At 51.0% G+C, this 18,569-nt stretch overlaps 1 protein-coding gene across 1 annotated transcript in view; it reads left to right on the top strand.

Annotated features, from left to right (window-relative positions):
* LOC139276425 (GATA zinc finger domain-containing protein 14-like) overlaps positions 1-4,660 on the top strand; it is a 40,010-nt gene extending 35,350 nt beyond the window's left edge. Inside the window, exons 4-6 of the mRNA XM_070894394.1 lie at positions 743-2,066; positions 2,660-2,994; positions 3,078-4,660. Coding sequence (XP_070750495.1) covers positions 743-2,066; positions 2,660-2,994; positions 3,078-4,660 — 3,242 coding nt within the window. The remainder of the gene's footprint in view (positions 1-742; positions 2,067-2,659; positions 2,995-3,077) is intronic.
* The last annotated feature ends 13,909 nt before the right edge of the window (positions 4,661-18,569 follow it).

Here is an 18,569-nt window from a genome sequence, read left to right on the forward strand (position 1 = left end):
GGATGATGTTCACGCCATGTCGTCAGAGGAACGGACCTCCTGCTCAACAGTTCAAAGCCGCTTTGAACATCTCTTTCAGCCAGGTGTGGGCACCTTCAAAGGGACTAAAGTTAGAATCTACATCACACAGGATGCCAGACCGGTCCATCACAAGGCTAGAGCTGTGCCTTATGTGATGAGGGAAAAGACTGAAAACGAACTGGACAGGCTTCTGCCGGAAGGCATAATTTCTCCCGTGGAATTCAGCGACTGGGCAAGTCCCATCGTCCCCGTCATGAAGCCTGATGGATCTGTGCAAATCTGTGCGGATTACAAGTCTACCATAAACAGAGTCTCCCTACAGGACCAATACCCGCTGCCCAGAGCGGAGGATCTATTTGCCACATTGGCTGGAGGAAAACTTTTCTCGAAACTTGACCTCACATCTGCGTATATGACACAAGAACTGACCGAAGAGTCTAAGCTACTCACCACCACCAACACACATCGAGGCCTTTTTGTATACAATCGATGCCCATTCGGCATCAGGTTGGCAGCTGCTATATTCCAGCGCAACATGGAGAGTCTGCTCAAGTCCATCCCGGGGACGGTTGTTTCAAGATGACATACTCATCATGGGCAGGGACACAGATTCTCATCTCCGCAGTCCTGAGGAAGTACTAAATCGATTGGATCGGTTAGGCCTAAGGGTTAAGAAATCCAAGTGTCTGTTTCTCGCGCCTGAGGTTGAATTTTTGGGCAGAAGGATTGCCGCTGATGGAATCCACCCAACCGAATCCAAAACTGAACCATAGCAACAGCCACAACATCAGTACCCACAATAACACCAGTAGCCACAACACCACCTACGGCAACAACCACACTGGCAGCAACAACCACACCAGAGGTGACAACACCAGGAGCCATAACAATGGCGGCGACAACCACAGCAACTGCCACAAACACACCAGCAGCCACAACCACACCAGCAGCCACAACATCAGTGCCAACACCAGTAGCCAGAACACCTGCGGTGAAAACTACACCGGCAGCTACAACACCAGCAGCTACAACACCAGCAGCTGCAACACCAGCAGCCACAACACCAGTAGGCACAACACCAGTAGGCACAACCACACCTGTAGCTGCAACAATTCCTGTGGCTACAAAGACACCGGCAGCAACGACAACACCAGTAGCCACAACTGCACCGGCAGCTATAACCACACCAGGAGCCACAACACCACCAGTGGCCACATCACCAGAACCTACAACCACATGAGCCGCCACAATCACACCGAGAGCCACAACCACACCGGCACCCACAACAACGCCAGCTGCCACAACCACACCAGCAGCCACAACAAAATTAGCTGTTACAACCACAGCAGCAGCCACATCAGTACCCACAACACCAGTAGCCACAACAACAATGGCGGCGACAACCACAGCAGCTGTCACAACCACACCAGCGGCAACAACCACACCAGAGGCGACAACACCAGCTGCCACAACATCACTGCCAATACCAGTAGCCAGAACAACACCAGCGGTGAAAACCTCACCGGCAGCTACAATACTAGCAGCCACAACAGCTGCGGCATCCACCACACCAGTATCTACAACCACACGAGCAGCCACAACACCAGAAGCTGCAACCACACGAGCAGCCACAACACCAGTAGCTGCAACCACACCTATAGCTACAACAATTCCTGTGGCCACAAACACACCGGCAGCAACAACCACACCAGAGACGATAACACCAGTAGCCACAACCGCACCGGCAGCTACAACCACACTGGCGGCCACACCACCACCAGCTGCCACAACAAAATTAGCTGTTACAACCACAGCAGCAGCATCAGTATCCACAATAACACCAGTAGCCACAACACCACCTGCGGCAACAAACACACCGTCAGCAACAACCACACCAGAGGTGACAACACCAGCAGCCATAACAATGGTGGCGACAACCAAAGCAGCTGCCACAAACACACCAGTAGCCACAACCACACCAGCTGCCAGAACCACACCAGCAGCCACAACATCAGTACCAACACCAGTAAGCCAGAACACCTGCGGTGAAAACCACAGACAGCTGCAACACCAGCAGCCACAATAGCTGCGGCATCCACCACACCAGTAGCTACAACCACACCAGCAACCACAACAACACCAGTAGCTGCAACCACACCAGCAACACAACAACACCAGTAGCTGCAACCACAGAGCAGCCACAACCACACCAGTAGCTACAACACCAGCAGCCACAACACCAGTAGGCACAACACCAGTAGCTACAACCACACCAGTAGCTACAATTCCTGTGGCCACAAACACACCGGCAGCAACAGCCACACCAAAGATAACACCAGTAGCCACAACCGCACCGGCAGCCACAACAAAATTACCTGTTACAACCACAGCAGCCACAACATCAGTACCCATAATAACACCAGTAGCCACAACACCACCGGCAGCAACAACCACACCAGACGTGACAACACCAGCAGCTATAACAATGGCGGCAACAATCACACCAGTAGCTACAACCACACCAGTGGCGGCAACATTAGCTGCCACAACCACACGAGTAGACCAGTAGCCACAACACCAGTAGCCACAACCACACCAGTAGCTAAAACCACACCAGCACCCACAATGACATAAGCAGCCACAATTACACCGGCAACTACAACCACAGTGGCAGCTACAACACCACCAATAGCCACAACCACACCAGTAGCTACAACACCAGTACCCACAACACCAGTACCCACAACACCAGTACCCACAACAACACCGGCAGCCACAATAGCACCTGCGACAACGACCATACTGGCAGCAATAACCACACCAGAGGCGACAACCACACCAGCAGCCACAACACCAGCAGCCACAACACCAGCAGCCACAACACCAGCAGCCACAACCAGATCAGTAGTTACATTCACACCGGCTGTCACAACGACACCAGTGGCATCAACCATACCAGCAGCCACAACATCCGTACCCACACCAGTAGCCAGAACAACTCCTGCGGCAACAACCACACCGGCAGCAACAACCACACCAGAAGCCACAACACCAAGGCGACAGCAACACCAGAAGCTATAACAACTGCTGTGGCAACCACCACACCAGTATCTACAACCACACCGGCAGCCACAACCACACCGGCAGCCACAACCACACCGGCAGCTATACCAGTAGCCACAACCACACCAGAATTCACAACACCAGCAGCCACAACCACACCAGTAGTTACATCCACACCGGTTGCCACAACGACACCAGTGGCGTCAACCACTCCAGCAGCCACAACATCTGCACCCACATCAGTAGCCGGAACACCTGCGGTGAAAACAACACCAGCGGCCACAACACCACCAGTAGCAACATCTACACCAGCTGCCACAACCACACCAGAAGCCACAACAAAATTAGCTGTTACATCCACAGCAGCAGCCACAACATCAGTACCCACAATAACACCAGTAGCCACAACACCACCTGTGGCAACAAACACACCGGCAGCAACAACCACACCAGAGGTGACAACACCAGCAGCCATAACAATGGCAGCGACAACCACAGCAGCTGCCACAAACATACCAGTAGCTACAATTCCTGTGGCCACAAACACACCGGCAGCAACCACCACACCAGAGACGACAACACCAGTAGCCACAACCGCACCGGCAGCTACAACACCAGTAGCAACATCCACAGCAGCTGCCACAACATCAGTATTCACAATAACACCAGTAGCCACAACCGCACCGGCAGCAACAACCACACCAGAGGTGACAACACCAGCAGCCATAACAATGGCGGCGACAACCACAGCATCTGCAACAACCACACCAGCAGCCACAACCACACCAGCAGCCAGAACACCTGCGGGGAAAACCACACCGGCAGCTACAACACCAGCAACCACAACAGCTGCGGCATCCACCACACCAGTATCTACAACCACACCAGTAGCTACAACCACACCAGTAGCTACAACCACACCAGTAGCTACAACCACATGAGCAGCCAGGACCACACCAGTAGCTACAACACTGGCAGCCACAACACCAGTAGCCAGGACCACACCAGTAGCTACAACCACACCTATAGCTACAACAATTCCTGTGGCCACAAACACACCGGCAGCAACAACCACACCAGAGACGATAACACCAGTAGCCACAACCGCACCGGCAGCGAAAACCACACCTGCGGCAGCAACCACACCAGCAACAACATCTGTGGTGACAACCACACCAATAGCCACGACAACCCCAGCAGCCATGATAAAACCAGCAGCCACGACCACAGTTGTAGCTACAACCACACCAACAGCCACAACACGGGTTGTGACATCCACACCAGCTGCCACAACCACACCAGTGGCGGCAACATTAGCTGCCATAACACCAGTAGCCACAACACCAGTACCCACAGCGACATGAGCAACCACAATTACACTGGCAACTACAACCACAGTGGCAGCTACAACACCAATAGCCACAACACCAGCAGCCACAACACCAGTAGTCACTACCACGCCAGCAACCACAATCACACCAGCGGCCACAACAACTGCTGTGGCAACCACCACACCAGTATCTACAACCACACCAGTGGCTACAACCACACCAGAGGCTATAACAAGCAGCCATAACAACAATGGCAGTAGCAACCACACCAGCTGCCATAAACACACCAGTAGCCACAACCACACCGGCAGCCACAACCACACAGGCAGCTATATCCACACCGGCAGCCACAACACCACCCGTACCCACAACACCAGTAGGCACAACACCTGCGGCAACGACCATACTGGCAGCAACAACCGCAGCAGTAGCCGCAACCACACCAGCAGCAACACCGGCAACTACAACCACACTGGCAGCTACAAGAACAGTCGCCACAACAACAACTGCGGTGACAACCACTCCAACAGCCACAAACTCACCAGCAGCTACGCCCACACCAGCAGCCATAACACCAGTAGCCACAACACCAATAGCTACACCATACTAGCAGCCACAACGCCAGTGGCCACAACAACATCAGCAGTCACAACTCCTGCGGCAACCAGCACACCAGTATCTAGAACCACGCCAGTATCTAGAACCACACCAGTATCTAGAACCACGCCAGTATCTAGAACCACCACCTGCGGCGACAACGACACCAATAGCCACAACCACACCAGCAGCCACAACACCCGTTGCAACATCCACACCAGCTGCCACAACCACACCAGTGGCGGCAACATTAGCTGCCACAACCACACGAGTAGACCAGTAGCCACAATCACACCAGTAGCTACAACCACACCAGCAGTTACAACACCAGTACCCACAATGACATGAGCAGCCACAATTACACCGGCAACTACAACCATAGTGGCAGCTACAACACCACCAGCAGCCACAACCACACCAGTAGCTACAACCACACCAGCAGCCACAACCACACCAGCAGCCACAACCACACCAGCAGCCACAATACCATCACTGATCACAACACCAGTGGCCACGTCCACACCAGTGGCCACAACACCTGAAGCGACAATCACGCAAGCAGCCACAACAAAATTAGCAGCAACATCTGCGGTGACACCACCAGCTGCCACATCCACACCAGGGGCGACAACACCAGCAGCTGCAACCACACCAGGGGCGACAACACCAGCAGCTGCAACCACACCAGCGGCGACAACACCAGCAGCTGCAACCACACCGGCAGACGCAACCACAACAGCGGTGCGAACCACGCTGGCACCTACAACCACACCAGCAGTCACAACACCACCACTGGCCACATCCGCACCAGCGGCCACAACACCAATAGCCACAGCCACGCCAGCAGCCACAACCACACCAGCAGCCACAACCACACCAGTGGCAACACCGGTAGCCACAACCACACTGGGGGCGACAACACCAGCAGCCACAACACCACCTGTGGCCACAATACCATCAGCCATGACAACACCAGCAGCTGCAACCACACCAGCAGCTGCAACCACACCAGCAGTTCCAACCACAACAGCAGCCACAACCACACCAATAGCCGCAACCACATCCGTAAATAGCTACAACCACACCAGCAGCCACAGCCACAGCAGTAGCAACATCACCGGCAGCTACAACCACACAAGTGTGCCACCACCACCAGTAGCCACAACAACACCAGCAGCCATAACCATACCAACAACCACAACACTAGTTGCCAAAACCACACCAGTAGCTACAACCACATCGGCAGCTACAACACCAGTAGCCACAACAACGCAGGCGGTGACAACACCAGCAGCCACAGCAACACCAGCAGACTCAACAACACCTCCGGTGACAACCGCTCTAGTAGTCACAACCACTCAAGCAGCCACTACAACATCAACTGCCACAACACCAGTAGCCATAACAAAACCAGTACCAATGCCAGCAGCCACAACCACAGCAGTACCCACAATCACATGAGCAGCCACAACCACACCGGTAGCCACAACACCAGCAGCCACAACCACAGCCACCTCAGCAACGACAACACCAGCAGCCATAACCACATCGGCAGCTACAACACCAGCAGACACAACGCCTCCAGTGACAACCGCACCAGTAGTCACAACCACTCCAGTAGCCACTACACCAGTTGCCATACCACCACCAGTGGTCACAAAACCTGCGGAGATAAGCACATCCGCAGCCACAACCACACCAGTACCCACAATCACAACAGCAGCCACAACACCACCAGCAGGCACAACCACCTCAGCAGCCGCAGCAACGTGAGCAGCCATGACCAGACCGGCAGTTGCAACCACACCAGCGGTGACAACACTAGCAACAACCACACCAGCAGCCAGAGCCATACCGTTAGCTACAACCACACCAGCAACAACCACACTAGCTGCCACAACCACACCCACAGCCAGAACAATGACTACAGCCGTAACGGTCATGTATGTAACCTCAATGTAACACCACTGCAATACTGTATATACTTAAGCAATGCACACCTTGACCACAGGGGGTGAAATTGTGGGAGACACTCCTTACCTGGTCATCCAGGTATAGAAAGGGAGGTCCCACGCAGGGTCATCACTTCTTGGTCCTATGAATAAAGGTTCAGATCATAGAGTGACCTTGTCCATAGAATGTGCCTCGTGTGTGTTTTGTGCCATTGAGTAAGGACATTACATTGGCGACGAGAAACAGGAATCAACGACCCATAAGAATGGCCACCGGTAGCACAGAGGGACGGTACTGTGTTGGTGAGGACTGGGACGATTTCATTGAGAGGCTCCAGCAAAGCTTTGTCACGAAAGAATGGCTGGGAGATACAGCGGCCGACAAGCGAAGGGCCCATCTGTTGACCAGCTGCAGACCCAAGACTTACGCACTCATGAAGGACCTACTAGCACCCGAAAATCCGGCGGACAAAACCTTTGAAGAGCTCAGCAAACTAATCGATGAGCACCTCAAACCGGTGAGCAGCATACACATGGCCCGACACAGATTCTATACCTACCGACATCGGGAAGGACAGAGCATACCGGACTTCGTTGTGGACCTCCGGTGTTTGGCCAGCCTCCAAGTTCACAGAAGCCTGCAGGGGGGAGATGTTAAGGCATTTCTTTATTGAGGGCATCGGTCATGCGGGGATTTTTCGAAAGTTAATTCAGACCAAGGACTTGACTTTGGAAGTGGTGGCGTTGATGGCTCAGACTTTCATGGCGGGGGAGGAGGAAACCAAAATAATATATGCGCGCAATTCTGCCTCAAACGCGGCGGGGATCAGGGAGTCAACATCATCAATGTGACTCAGAGCCCTGCAGGCAGGCAAGGGCAGTTCGACACACCCCAGGCAGCAATAGACCGCAGAGTAGGTTTTCAATAGAGACAATGGCAGGCTGAACGGACATTTACGCTATTACAGTGAACAATGCGGTCCGGGATGGGGCCATTGACACCCACTAACAGGGTACTCAAGGGCAGTCAAAGGGACAATCAGCGAGGAATATCGGATCATAGCTCCTTTGTTCACAACAATGGGAATCTCAGCTCATGCTGGAGGTGTGGGGGCAAACACTCTGCCTGGACTTGCATGTTTCAACAAGTTGTCTGCAGAAATTGCAACCTCAGTGGCCATTTAGCTGGAATGTGCAGGAAGCCTGTAACCAGGCTAATTTACAAGGCGGATGGACCAGAAGAGGGGTCTGTGAGGCAGGAAGACTCTTGGGGCAAATCAATGGACGCTGAAGTTCAGCGGGTTCATGTGGCAAACATTCACAGCTCATATACTAAAACGCCACCAATGATGAAGGTTTTATTGAACGGCATCCCTGTACACATGGAGCTGGACACGGGGGCTAGCCAGTCACTCATGAGCGTTCAGCAATTTGAAAAGCTATGGCCACTCAAAGCCAGTAGACCCAAACTAGAACGTATTGAGACACAACTACGGACATAGACCAAATAAATTATTCCAGTATTAGGCAGTGCAATGTTGGAGGTCACACACAATGGATCAGTGAACCGGCTGCCGCTCTGGATTGTCCTGGCAATGGTCCCGCACAAGGAGCTGATTAGCTGAGATGAACTGGAAATGGGGGGGATGTGCACGCAATGTCATCTGTGAAGCGAAGCTCGTGCTCACAAGTTCTACAACAATTTGAGTCACTATTCCAACCTGGCGTCGGGACATTCAAAGTAGTGATACGCATCACCCTGGATGCCAGACCAGTGGACTACAAAGCCAGAGTGGTGCCGTTTGTGATGCGGGAGAAAATTGAGAGCGAAATGGACCGTTTGCTGAGAGAGAGCATCATCTCGCCCATTGAATTCAGTGACTGGGCGAGCCCATCGTTACTGTCCTAAAAGCGGATGGTTCCGTCAGGATCTGTGGCGACTACAAGGCCACTATCAATCGGCTGTCCCTACAAGACCAATACTCGCTCTAGAGAGTGAAGGATCTTTTCGCCACGCTGGCAGGCGGCAAGCTGTTCACCAAGTTGGACCTCACTTCAGCCTATATGACCCAGGAACTGGCCGAGGAATCTAAACTACTGACCACCATCACTACGCACAAGGGACTGTTCGTTTACAACAGGTGTCTGTTTGGCATTCCATCAGCGGCCACGATTTTTCAAAGAAACATGGAAAGCCTGCTCAAATCCATTCCTGGAACAATTGTATTTCAGGATGACCTCCTCATCACGGGTCGAGACACCGAGGAACACCTCCACAACCTGCGACTCAAGAGGTCTAAATGTGTGTTCTTAGCTCCTGAGGTTGAGTTTCTGGGCAGGAGGGTTGCTGCAGATGGGATTCGGCCCACCGAATCCAAAACAGAGGCGATTCGACAAGCAGCCAGGCCCGGCAACACATCGGAGTTGCGTTCATTTCTGGGACTCTTGAACTATTTCAGGAACTTTCTGCCAAACTTAAGCACGTTGTTGGAGCCGCTTCACGTGCTCCTGCGTAAGGGTTGTGATTGGTTTTGGGGGAGCTGTCAAGAATGGGCTTTCAATCGGGCGCGGAACCTACTTTGTTCAAATAAGTTATTGACCCTGGACGACCCTTGTTAGAAATTGGTTCTGACATGTGATGCATCGTCCTATGGGGTTGGGTGCGTGTTGCAGCAGAGTAATGCTGAGGGCCAACTACAACCTGTGGCTTATACTTCCAGGTCGCTCTCTCAAGCAGAACGGGGCTATGTGATGGTTGAGAAGGAGGCACTCGCGTGTGTCTTTGGTTTAAAAAAAAATGCATCAGTTCCTTTTTGGCAGGAGGTTCGAATTAGAAACGGACCACAAGCCGTTAACATCCCTATTGGCATTGACAGCCTTGCTGTCTGACAACGCGTCAGCTCGCATACAGCGATGCGCTCTCACGCTGGCTGCTTATGACTACTCCATCCGGCACTGGCCCGGCACCGAAAACTGCACTGAAGCGCTCAGCCAGCTTCCACTGGCCACCATCGAGGGGGCAGTGGAACAAAACGCTGAGTTGGTCATGGCCGTTGATGCCTTTGACAGCGCAGGCTCCCCCATCACAGCCCGCCAGATCAAAATCTGGACAAACAGAGATCCCCTCCTATCTCTGATTAAGAAATGTGTCCTGACTGGGGATTGGGCGCCCGCACACGGAGCATGCCCTGAGGAGGTCAGACCGTTTCACAGGCGGATGAATGAGCTCTCCATCCAAGCTGGCAGTAAGTGTTTAGCGGCCTGTTAGCGTCCCAGGTGGCACTGTTCCAGTGAAATCTTTGCTCATGGAGCTGAGCCGAGTGGATGTAGTTATAACACAAATCAGCCATGATCTCATTGAATGGCGGAACAGGCTCGAGGGGCTGAATGGCCTCCCCCTGTTCCTATGTACAGCAGCAGAGCAGCAGCAGCTCTGAGGAAATTTCCGGCCAAAGTGTCAGCTGTTCATAAAAATGCATCCGAGATGACTAAAGGAAATATGGTTGTGGGTTCATTCCTTGACTTCAGAACCCAAGCATAACCTCGGTTAACCCTCTCTCCCTCAGTCCCTCCTGTACTGGAGGAGTTCTGCATTGTCATAGGTGCTGTCATTCGGATGAGATGTTAAAGTGAGGGCCCCTCTGCTTGTTCAAGTGGGCATTAAACAATCCGCACGGCACTATTCATAGAAGATGCTGGAGTTCTCCTGGTGCACAGGTCATTATTTCCTCCTTAATCAACACCACCAAAAATATGGATTCATTGCCCATTATGTTCGTGGAATCTTTCTGTGCACAAAAATGGCTGCCAGCCACATTTGCTTCCATAGCAACAGACACTAACACTCAAAAGTAATGTGAAGCAAGTTAGATGTTTCTTCAGGATATGTTAAGGGACTGAATAAATGCAAATCTCTCTTTTAAAGTAAGAAATCAACAGATGCTCAATATTAAACATTATGTTTTTCTTTTTCAGTACCAATAAGGTTCATTCGTATGAAATTTCTTCGAGTGAAAAGTGAAGAAATTTCAGTTTCCTGGGACACTAACAATGCAATCACCCAGGCTCGTTACAAAGTCACTTTATTCAGGGCTGGTTTTAAAGTAACCACGATTAGAACTGATATGAAAAATGCAGTATTCAATCAACTAATACCCGACAATGAATATCGAGTTTTTGTATTGGTGGTAACTTGCAATAAACAACAGTCGATACAAAGGATAATCAGGACACGTAAGTATTTAGAGATTGTACTTGAATAACGAAACGTGAGTATTGTTCCTGGTTTGTCCCTGTCAAACATCAGTGACTGTGCAAAAAAGAGGACTTGCCACTGATTATTCCAGCATTTCCTGTTCCTTCTCTATATTTTGATTTTACTGTAGTCTGTGCCTCTTTTCCTCTATGGACCATTCTACACACTCCCCCTGCCCCTTGCAGCCTCACTGTTGGAAATCAATGCTTATTGGACCATTCCTTAGTCTAGCATTCCTTCTGAAGATTTCAAAAGTGTGGAGTTTCCATATCTATCTCAGTTCTCCCTTCATTCTGCAGCTTCCAAGCTTTCAAATCCCAGGTTGAGTAACATCAATTTATTATTGCAAAATGCAAAATACTACAGATTGCAGGAAATCTGAAATAAAAACAGAAATTGCTGGAAATACTCAGCAGGTCAGGCAGTATATGTGGAGAGAGAAACAGAGTTAATGTTTGAGGTCGATGACATCAGATCAGCCATGACCTTATTGAATTGAGGAGCAGGCTCGAGGAGCGAAATGGCCTACTCCTGCACCTATTTCTTATGTTATGTTCTTATGTACCTGCTGAGTTTTCCCAGCATTTTCTGTTCATCTGCCTCATCTTCTCTTCTACTTTTTTCAACATTGCTGATGTTCTACAGTAGAAGGCTTGATCTTCCACCTGTCATTTAAAAAATAGATCTCTCGCCTTCATCTGTGCTTGCTTACGAGTTTTGAGAAGTGATTAAGGCCATTTGCTGTTTGGTGGGATGATATCACATTATACTGTCGTTGATGAACAACTGACATTAATTATGGAAACGTTTGTTGCAAAAAAAAAGAATGTCAAGCTGAATGTGAAGTTAGTATTACTGCCCACAATATACAACCTCCTTTGCCAGAGATGCTTTGCCACATTTTGGTTGCTTTGATTGTGTAATACCTGAGGGTGGAGGAGGGTCTACTCTGGTGCTGCAAGTATGGTGGAGCATTTTAGACTTCCCCATGCTTCACAGGATGGAATTGAGGATGGGCGATGGGACGCCGTCCAGTAGACCATTGGAACAGTTGCGTCTGGAGGTGACAAAGGCAACACAAGGGATTTGGCAATAGATGGTCTGAGGTAGAGGCAGAGATGGGCGATATGGAGATAGAATGGGCAGTATTTGTGATGGTGAGGATAGGGTATAGAAGCTCAAAATAGCATCAAATCACTTCAATCTGAGATGGTAGCCGGGGAGAGGGATGGAATCGGAGGCATAGGTACAGATGCTGTGGAAGGGCCGAAGGCATTGGATCTTAATGTTTAACTGGGGAAAATTGCAGCTCAGCCAGCAAAGTTTCTCTGGCGATTGGTTGGATTATCCACCAACAAAAATTTCAACTAGGGAATCCGATTATCCTATCCTCGTTCACCAATGTGATATATTCTTACGATATCACTGAGAAACACACTCTACAAGATGGCTCTGCCCTAGAAAATATGTGACCTTACCACATGATCCTTTATTATTTACATCAGTAGTTGCATTACCACAGTAGTCCACTAGGTGGAGCAGTAGTCTAAGGAGAGCTCTATTACAAACTTCAGCATAAAAAGCAATTTACAAGCAGAGTATAGTCACAGATAGAGCACCCAAACATAGGCATGGGTCCCGCCTCATGCTGCTTGAACAAAGGAAAAAGCTTATATTTATACATTATTCTCTTCATCTAAGTGGAAGTATCCTTGCCTTATTTGGTAGTCTCCAGTCAACAGCATCCTTCAGCCAATTGCACATAAGTTTACATTTCTCGTACATCAACATTCGATAGTTTACATTCAATAGATCACCTTTCAACCGGCTTGTACTTCAACATCCTCTTACGAAGATTGCAATGGTATGTGATGGGATGTTTACAGTATGGCAATACTATATACATCCCAAGAGCCAACTTCAATCTTGATCAGTGGCTGTTGCTAAAGGAAATCTGTATCATGATGCCAACCACCTTTTTTCCCATATTGAATGAACTAAACCTGAACACCTTTCAGAAGATTAATTAACTGAGGTCCGTATGCCAACACCCGTGTGGCTTCAACAGAGGTATAAGCAGACTGCTCAGATCCCTACTCTGAATGTTGAGATGCTTTTGGCCTATGTCCTCCACGCCAAAGACTGTTCCACCTGCACCTGTGCAGAGGCAGATGCGGCCATCAGGTGATGAGGGGAACAAAATTCAGCCTCCCGATAAGGCCTCTGGGCACCTGAAATCGGCGGCCATGGGGTAGCGCCGAATGGCCACCAACTTGGGGCGGCCTGGCCGATGCTCACTAAATTCAGCTCGGGGCTTTTTGCTGTGGTGTTACGATCTGCTCCGCTCCTACAGATGCATCTTAAATACGTCATCAGTGCGCATACCGCAACGGAACCGCTCCGGGAAGTAAAATTCACCCTCATCTCGGTCTTAAATGGCCTACCCCTTCTCCTGAGACAATGCCCCTTAGTTCTAGACTCTCCAGCCAAGGGGACCAACCTCTCAGCATCTACCCTGTCAATCACCTTCAGAATCACTCTTACCACTCTTTAGCAGACCAGCTTGGTATAGATACAATATCCGTCATCCTGTTTAAGGCAGTAGACATGTTGGCATCTAAAATCTGCACGGCCGTGGTCATGGCCTGCATGGACTCATGAGAGGTTTGTTTGAAACTCAGTGGGGGCGGTCACTCTCTCCATGGCAGACATTTTCAAAATTAGCTGAGCCACCAATTCACTAGCGATCGAGTCGGTCTCCTCCAAACTCTACACTATTGTGGAGAGTCTACGGTATACGTCGGTCAGTACCTGGCTCAGTTGCTGACGTACCTCTAGCATTCTCCTTTTCAAGCCCTGGGTTCAGCATCTGTGTCCAGCTGAGCAGAGCTTGGAGAGGATTAAGCCCCCAAAGCAGACTCCCCGCAGCTGACAACGGGTACAATTCTAAAGGGGGTGCACGAACAGAGACACCTGGGGGTATATGGGCACAAATCATTGAAGGTGGCAGGGCAGGTTAGAAAGTGGTTAAAAAAGTATATGGGATCCTGGGCTTCATAGAGGCATAGGGGGAGAAATTGGGCTGCTTTGCACCTCCAGTTTGCGTTTCCGGAGGCTCTGACGGGCCGCAAACGCGTTAGCGCCCAGGCGCGGCGAGATCAGCACCTCCCGCTAAATTCGGCGGGAGTTTAGTGGTGGCGGTATGACATTGCACCCTGATCTCCTGCACCCGGAGATCGTGATATCATTGCCATGCACAGCACCCCGGAAGCAAAATTAGCTCTTGCGCCCCCTGCTGTTGTGCCTGCCATTAACAACTGTTATGTCTTTAATACTCTTATGATTGACTCCACGAGGTCTAGTATTGTACTTGAGCTGTAGTGACCTTAGTCCCATTTATTGTAACTCCAGAGTGAGGCACAAGCATGGTGGGCCTTTTATACTGGGCTCTGTGCACCTGTACAGGTGACCCTCAGGTCTCCCACCGCAGTGCCCTATAGTGGCACACCTTATGTGACTATACAGTTAGTATACATGACATCACTTCCCCCAAGTCTTTAATGCAAATTGACTCGTACATTGACGGTGACCTGGGCTTTGCTCTTCCTGGTTGACCATTGGAGGATCGCTTCTAGCTTGGGTGGGTTGGTAGTGAGATTTGGTGCCAGTGGAGGTCCCCGTGGTTTCTGGTTGTGAGTCCATGACTATTCCATTCTCCCCACTCGCTGCCCCCCCCCCCCCCAACGCCACACATGCACAGATCAGGCTAGTGGCCAGTTACATGCAAGTTGTATTCAAGTTCATCACATGGGTTTTACATTTACATCTTGGTACATTTGTTGGGTGGATTACAGTTGCGTTTCTTTTTGTGGGCCTGTGGGTGAGGTGAGCTCATTTTGCTCGAGTTGCCGGAGCTCAGGGCTCTTGCTGTTACTCCTAGTGTCGGGCAGGCCCAAAGACAGCTGATGTGTCTGTGACCTCCCTGTCCTTTTCGTTTGCACAGTGTCTCTGCTGCTCCCTGACCGAGTGAGCATTTCGTCTAAGCGACGGTGGAGCTGTCTCGTCTTGTCGAGCAGTTCGCAGGGCACTGCTGACTCGCTTTCCTTGAGGGCACCATTGTGAGCACTCTCTGGTTTGGGATCCTGGCTGGTTCAGGTCCCGTTCGGAGGAGCCGTTGTGGGTGACCCTTCGCTCTTGGGCATTGCCGTGGTGGTGAGTGGGTTTGTGGGCTGCGGGTGATGGGCGACGGTAGCCGACTGTGAGCATTGGCGCAGTTTACTGTTTCTGGCCCGTGGCGGTTCATGCCATCGGGTGCCTGCAATGTTAAACCAATCTGAGGCAGGGTATCACTACCGGTGCCTCTGCTCTCCGGGGATCATTTACTCTGCAGCTTGTCTACTTCTGTCAGCTGTGGGGATGCAGGCTGCAGCATTGGGTAGCCTGCTGGACCTGTATACGACCGTTAGGTGTCCGCCCGCTACATTGGCTGATTGTACCCGACATCACTCAACAACATTTTGCTCGTTGCAGCTGGACTTTTACATTGGTCACCAATTTCAAGCAGTTCATTCAAAAATGGCGGGTTGCTGGCCTCCTTTAAAATGGCCTTACTACTTTTACCCCAATCATCTTCCTTGCGTGGAACCAGGTGTTGTTGCTCCATTAGCGTTGCACCTCGTGGTTTGGACACCATCTTTTCCCTGTCCGTGATGTCGACTGCCGTGATCTTCTTTCCCAGGGATTCTGCCACTGAAGCTGGGAAGGCGCCCTCGGATCCAGTCTTCCTCCCCAGGGATTCTGCCACTGAAACCGGGAAGGTGCGTTCGGGTCGTATCGGCCGGATCATCGCCACGCAGTCGTGATGAGCGGTCTGTGCCTCGGGGGCTGCGCGGATCTGCTCTCTGGTGCCTGGTCCAACCGAAGGTGGGGGCTCGCTCTGCTCCTGAGCACGGGGGACGTCGATTGCTGGAGGGATGAATCTTCCCCATCCATCTTCTTCCAAGTAGCGTTGGTCCATCACCTGAAACAATCCACAATGGTAACTTGTGCACCGCGCCATCATGGGATACACTTATATCCGCACGACCAACAACTGATATCAGTTCCTTGGTGTAGGTGTGCAGCTTTGCCTGAACCGGGACCAGCTTGGGTTGTTCAGCTTGATCATTTCATAGCCTCTCAAAGGCTTCCTGGCTCATTACTGACTGACTCGCCCCCGTGTCCACTTCCATGAAGACTGGAACGCCATTTAGCTCGACTTCCATTATCACTGGAGGACAATCTGTGGTGCAGGTATATACTTCATACACTTCATCCTGGGACTGAGCTGCCTCTCTAGCCATCTCCTCGTAATCCGCACTGGATTCACAGCCATCTGCTGACTCCTCTTCCACGTGATGAGTCACAGCTCTATTGCACATTCCCTGGTGGTGGCCCTTTGTGCTGCAGCCTTTGCACACACAGTCTCTGAACCGACACTGATGAGCCCTGTGATTACCTCCGCAACGCCAGCTTGGTGCTACTCGACTTACGTTTGCACCCCTCGGCGGACTCTGAGTTAAAGGACTCGAGGGCCTGTACGCTCTGCTCTGGGCAGATTCATGTTCAACAGTTCTGCCTGTGAAAGGCGCCATTCTATTTACAGTACTTGCCCGGTTTGAGTCCTGAGAGTGAGTCATCATCTGCTTGGAGCTGCAGCTCGAGATCATGAACGCCTGGCTGATGCTGATGGCCTTCTGCAGAGTGACGGTGGTTTCGGCAGACAGTAGCCTGTGAAGAAGGGCCACATGACCGATGCCAATTACGAAGGCGTCCCACACTGCATTGGCGAGGGATGCACCGAATTCACACAGTCCTGCCAGCGTTGGCAGCGTACTTTACGATTTCCTGGCCCTCGGGGCGGCGGTGTGTATAAAATCGATGCCTGGCCGTGAAGATGCTCTCCTTCGGTTTGAATTGGTCCAGAATTAGCACTTTCAGCTCCTCGTATAACTTGGTCGTTGTTTTCTCTGGTGCAAGCAAGTCCCTGATGAGGCCGTAGACCGCGGGCCCACAACTGGTCAACAGGATAGCTCTGCGCTTATCTGTCAGCGTGGCCGGATCATCGCCTACCAGGTCGTTTGCTACGAAATATTGGTCGAGCCGCTATATAAAGGCTTCCCAATCTTCACCTTCTGAGAACTTTTCTCATGCACCGTTAGTCATTTTTGCGTGAAAGTTCGTAATCTCGTCACCTGTTGTTATGTCTTTAATACTCTTATGAATGACTCCACGAGGTTGAGTATTGTAGTGACCTTAGTCCCATTTATTTTACCTCCAGTGAGGCACAAACATGGTGGGCAGCCTTTTATACTGGGCCCGGCACACCTGTACAGGTGACCCTCAGGTCTCCCACCGCAGTGCCCTCTGGTGGCACACCTTATGTGACTATACAGTTAGTATACATGGTCTACATATATGACAACGATAGTTTGAGAAGGCAGATTTCAATCAGATGTTGGCTGCAGGGGTGCTATTTAAAGGCGTCCACATCCGGTTCACTATCAGTCAGCAAAGAAGGCAGCATTCGTTGTTTGACATTGTGTTTTCAGTGATTTCAGCATTTTGTGCTTTTTCCAGCGGTGTGGCTCTTAAATATTGTTCACTTTCACTGAGGTCACATTTGAAAGTGTTATATCTGTCGTGTTTCATGGCGACTGTACTCGCACTGGACCATGCCCTCCAGTGTCGCCAACGCAGGAAACAACAAGAAAGACAGCAAACTGTTGCCAGAGGTAGGAGAGCCAACAGGGCTGTCAACAGGCCTTGCCCAGCCAGGGTATTCCGGCAGCAAGTCACATACATTCATTTGAATGAGGAACAATGTGTTTAAAGGCTCCACTTCACCAAGGAAGTGGCAAAGAGCTCTGTCACCTCTTGCAACCAGCCCTTGAACCTCAGACCAGGGTGAGGATGGGTCACTCAGTGCAGTAAAGGTGACCATCATGCTCAATTTTTACCCCATCGGATCCTTCCAGTACCCAACAGGCGACATCTCCCAGTTTGCCGACCATTGCTCCATCCGCCAGGCTGCTGATGCTCTGTACCGAAGGAGAAGGGAATACATTTCCTTCCCCATGACCAGAGAGAAGCAGCACGAGCAGGCATGTGGCTTTGCTCGGATAGCGGGCTTCCCCACGGTGCAGGGCACCATTGACTGCACCCATCACTTTGCATGTATGGCAGAACAATCCAGAGGTATACTGCAAAGGCTACCAATCACTTAATGTGCAGTTGGTGTGCGACCACACACGCCGAATCCTCACCATCGATGCCCGCTATCCTGACAGCAGGCACGAAGCCTTCATCCTG

Source organism: Pristiophorus japonicus, chromosome 11 (assembly GCF_044704955.1).
Source record: "Pristiophorus japonicus isolate sPriJap1 chromosome 11, sPriJap1.hap1, whole genome shotgun sequence".
In the NCBI taxonomy this organism is placed as follows: domain Eukaryota; kingdom Metazoa; phylum Chordata; class Chondrichthyes; family Pristiophoridae; genus Pristiophorus; species Pristiophorus japonicus.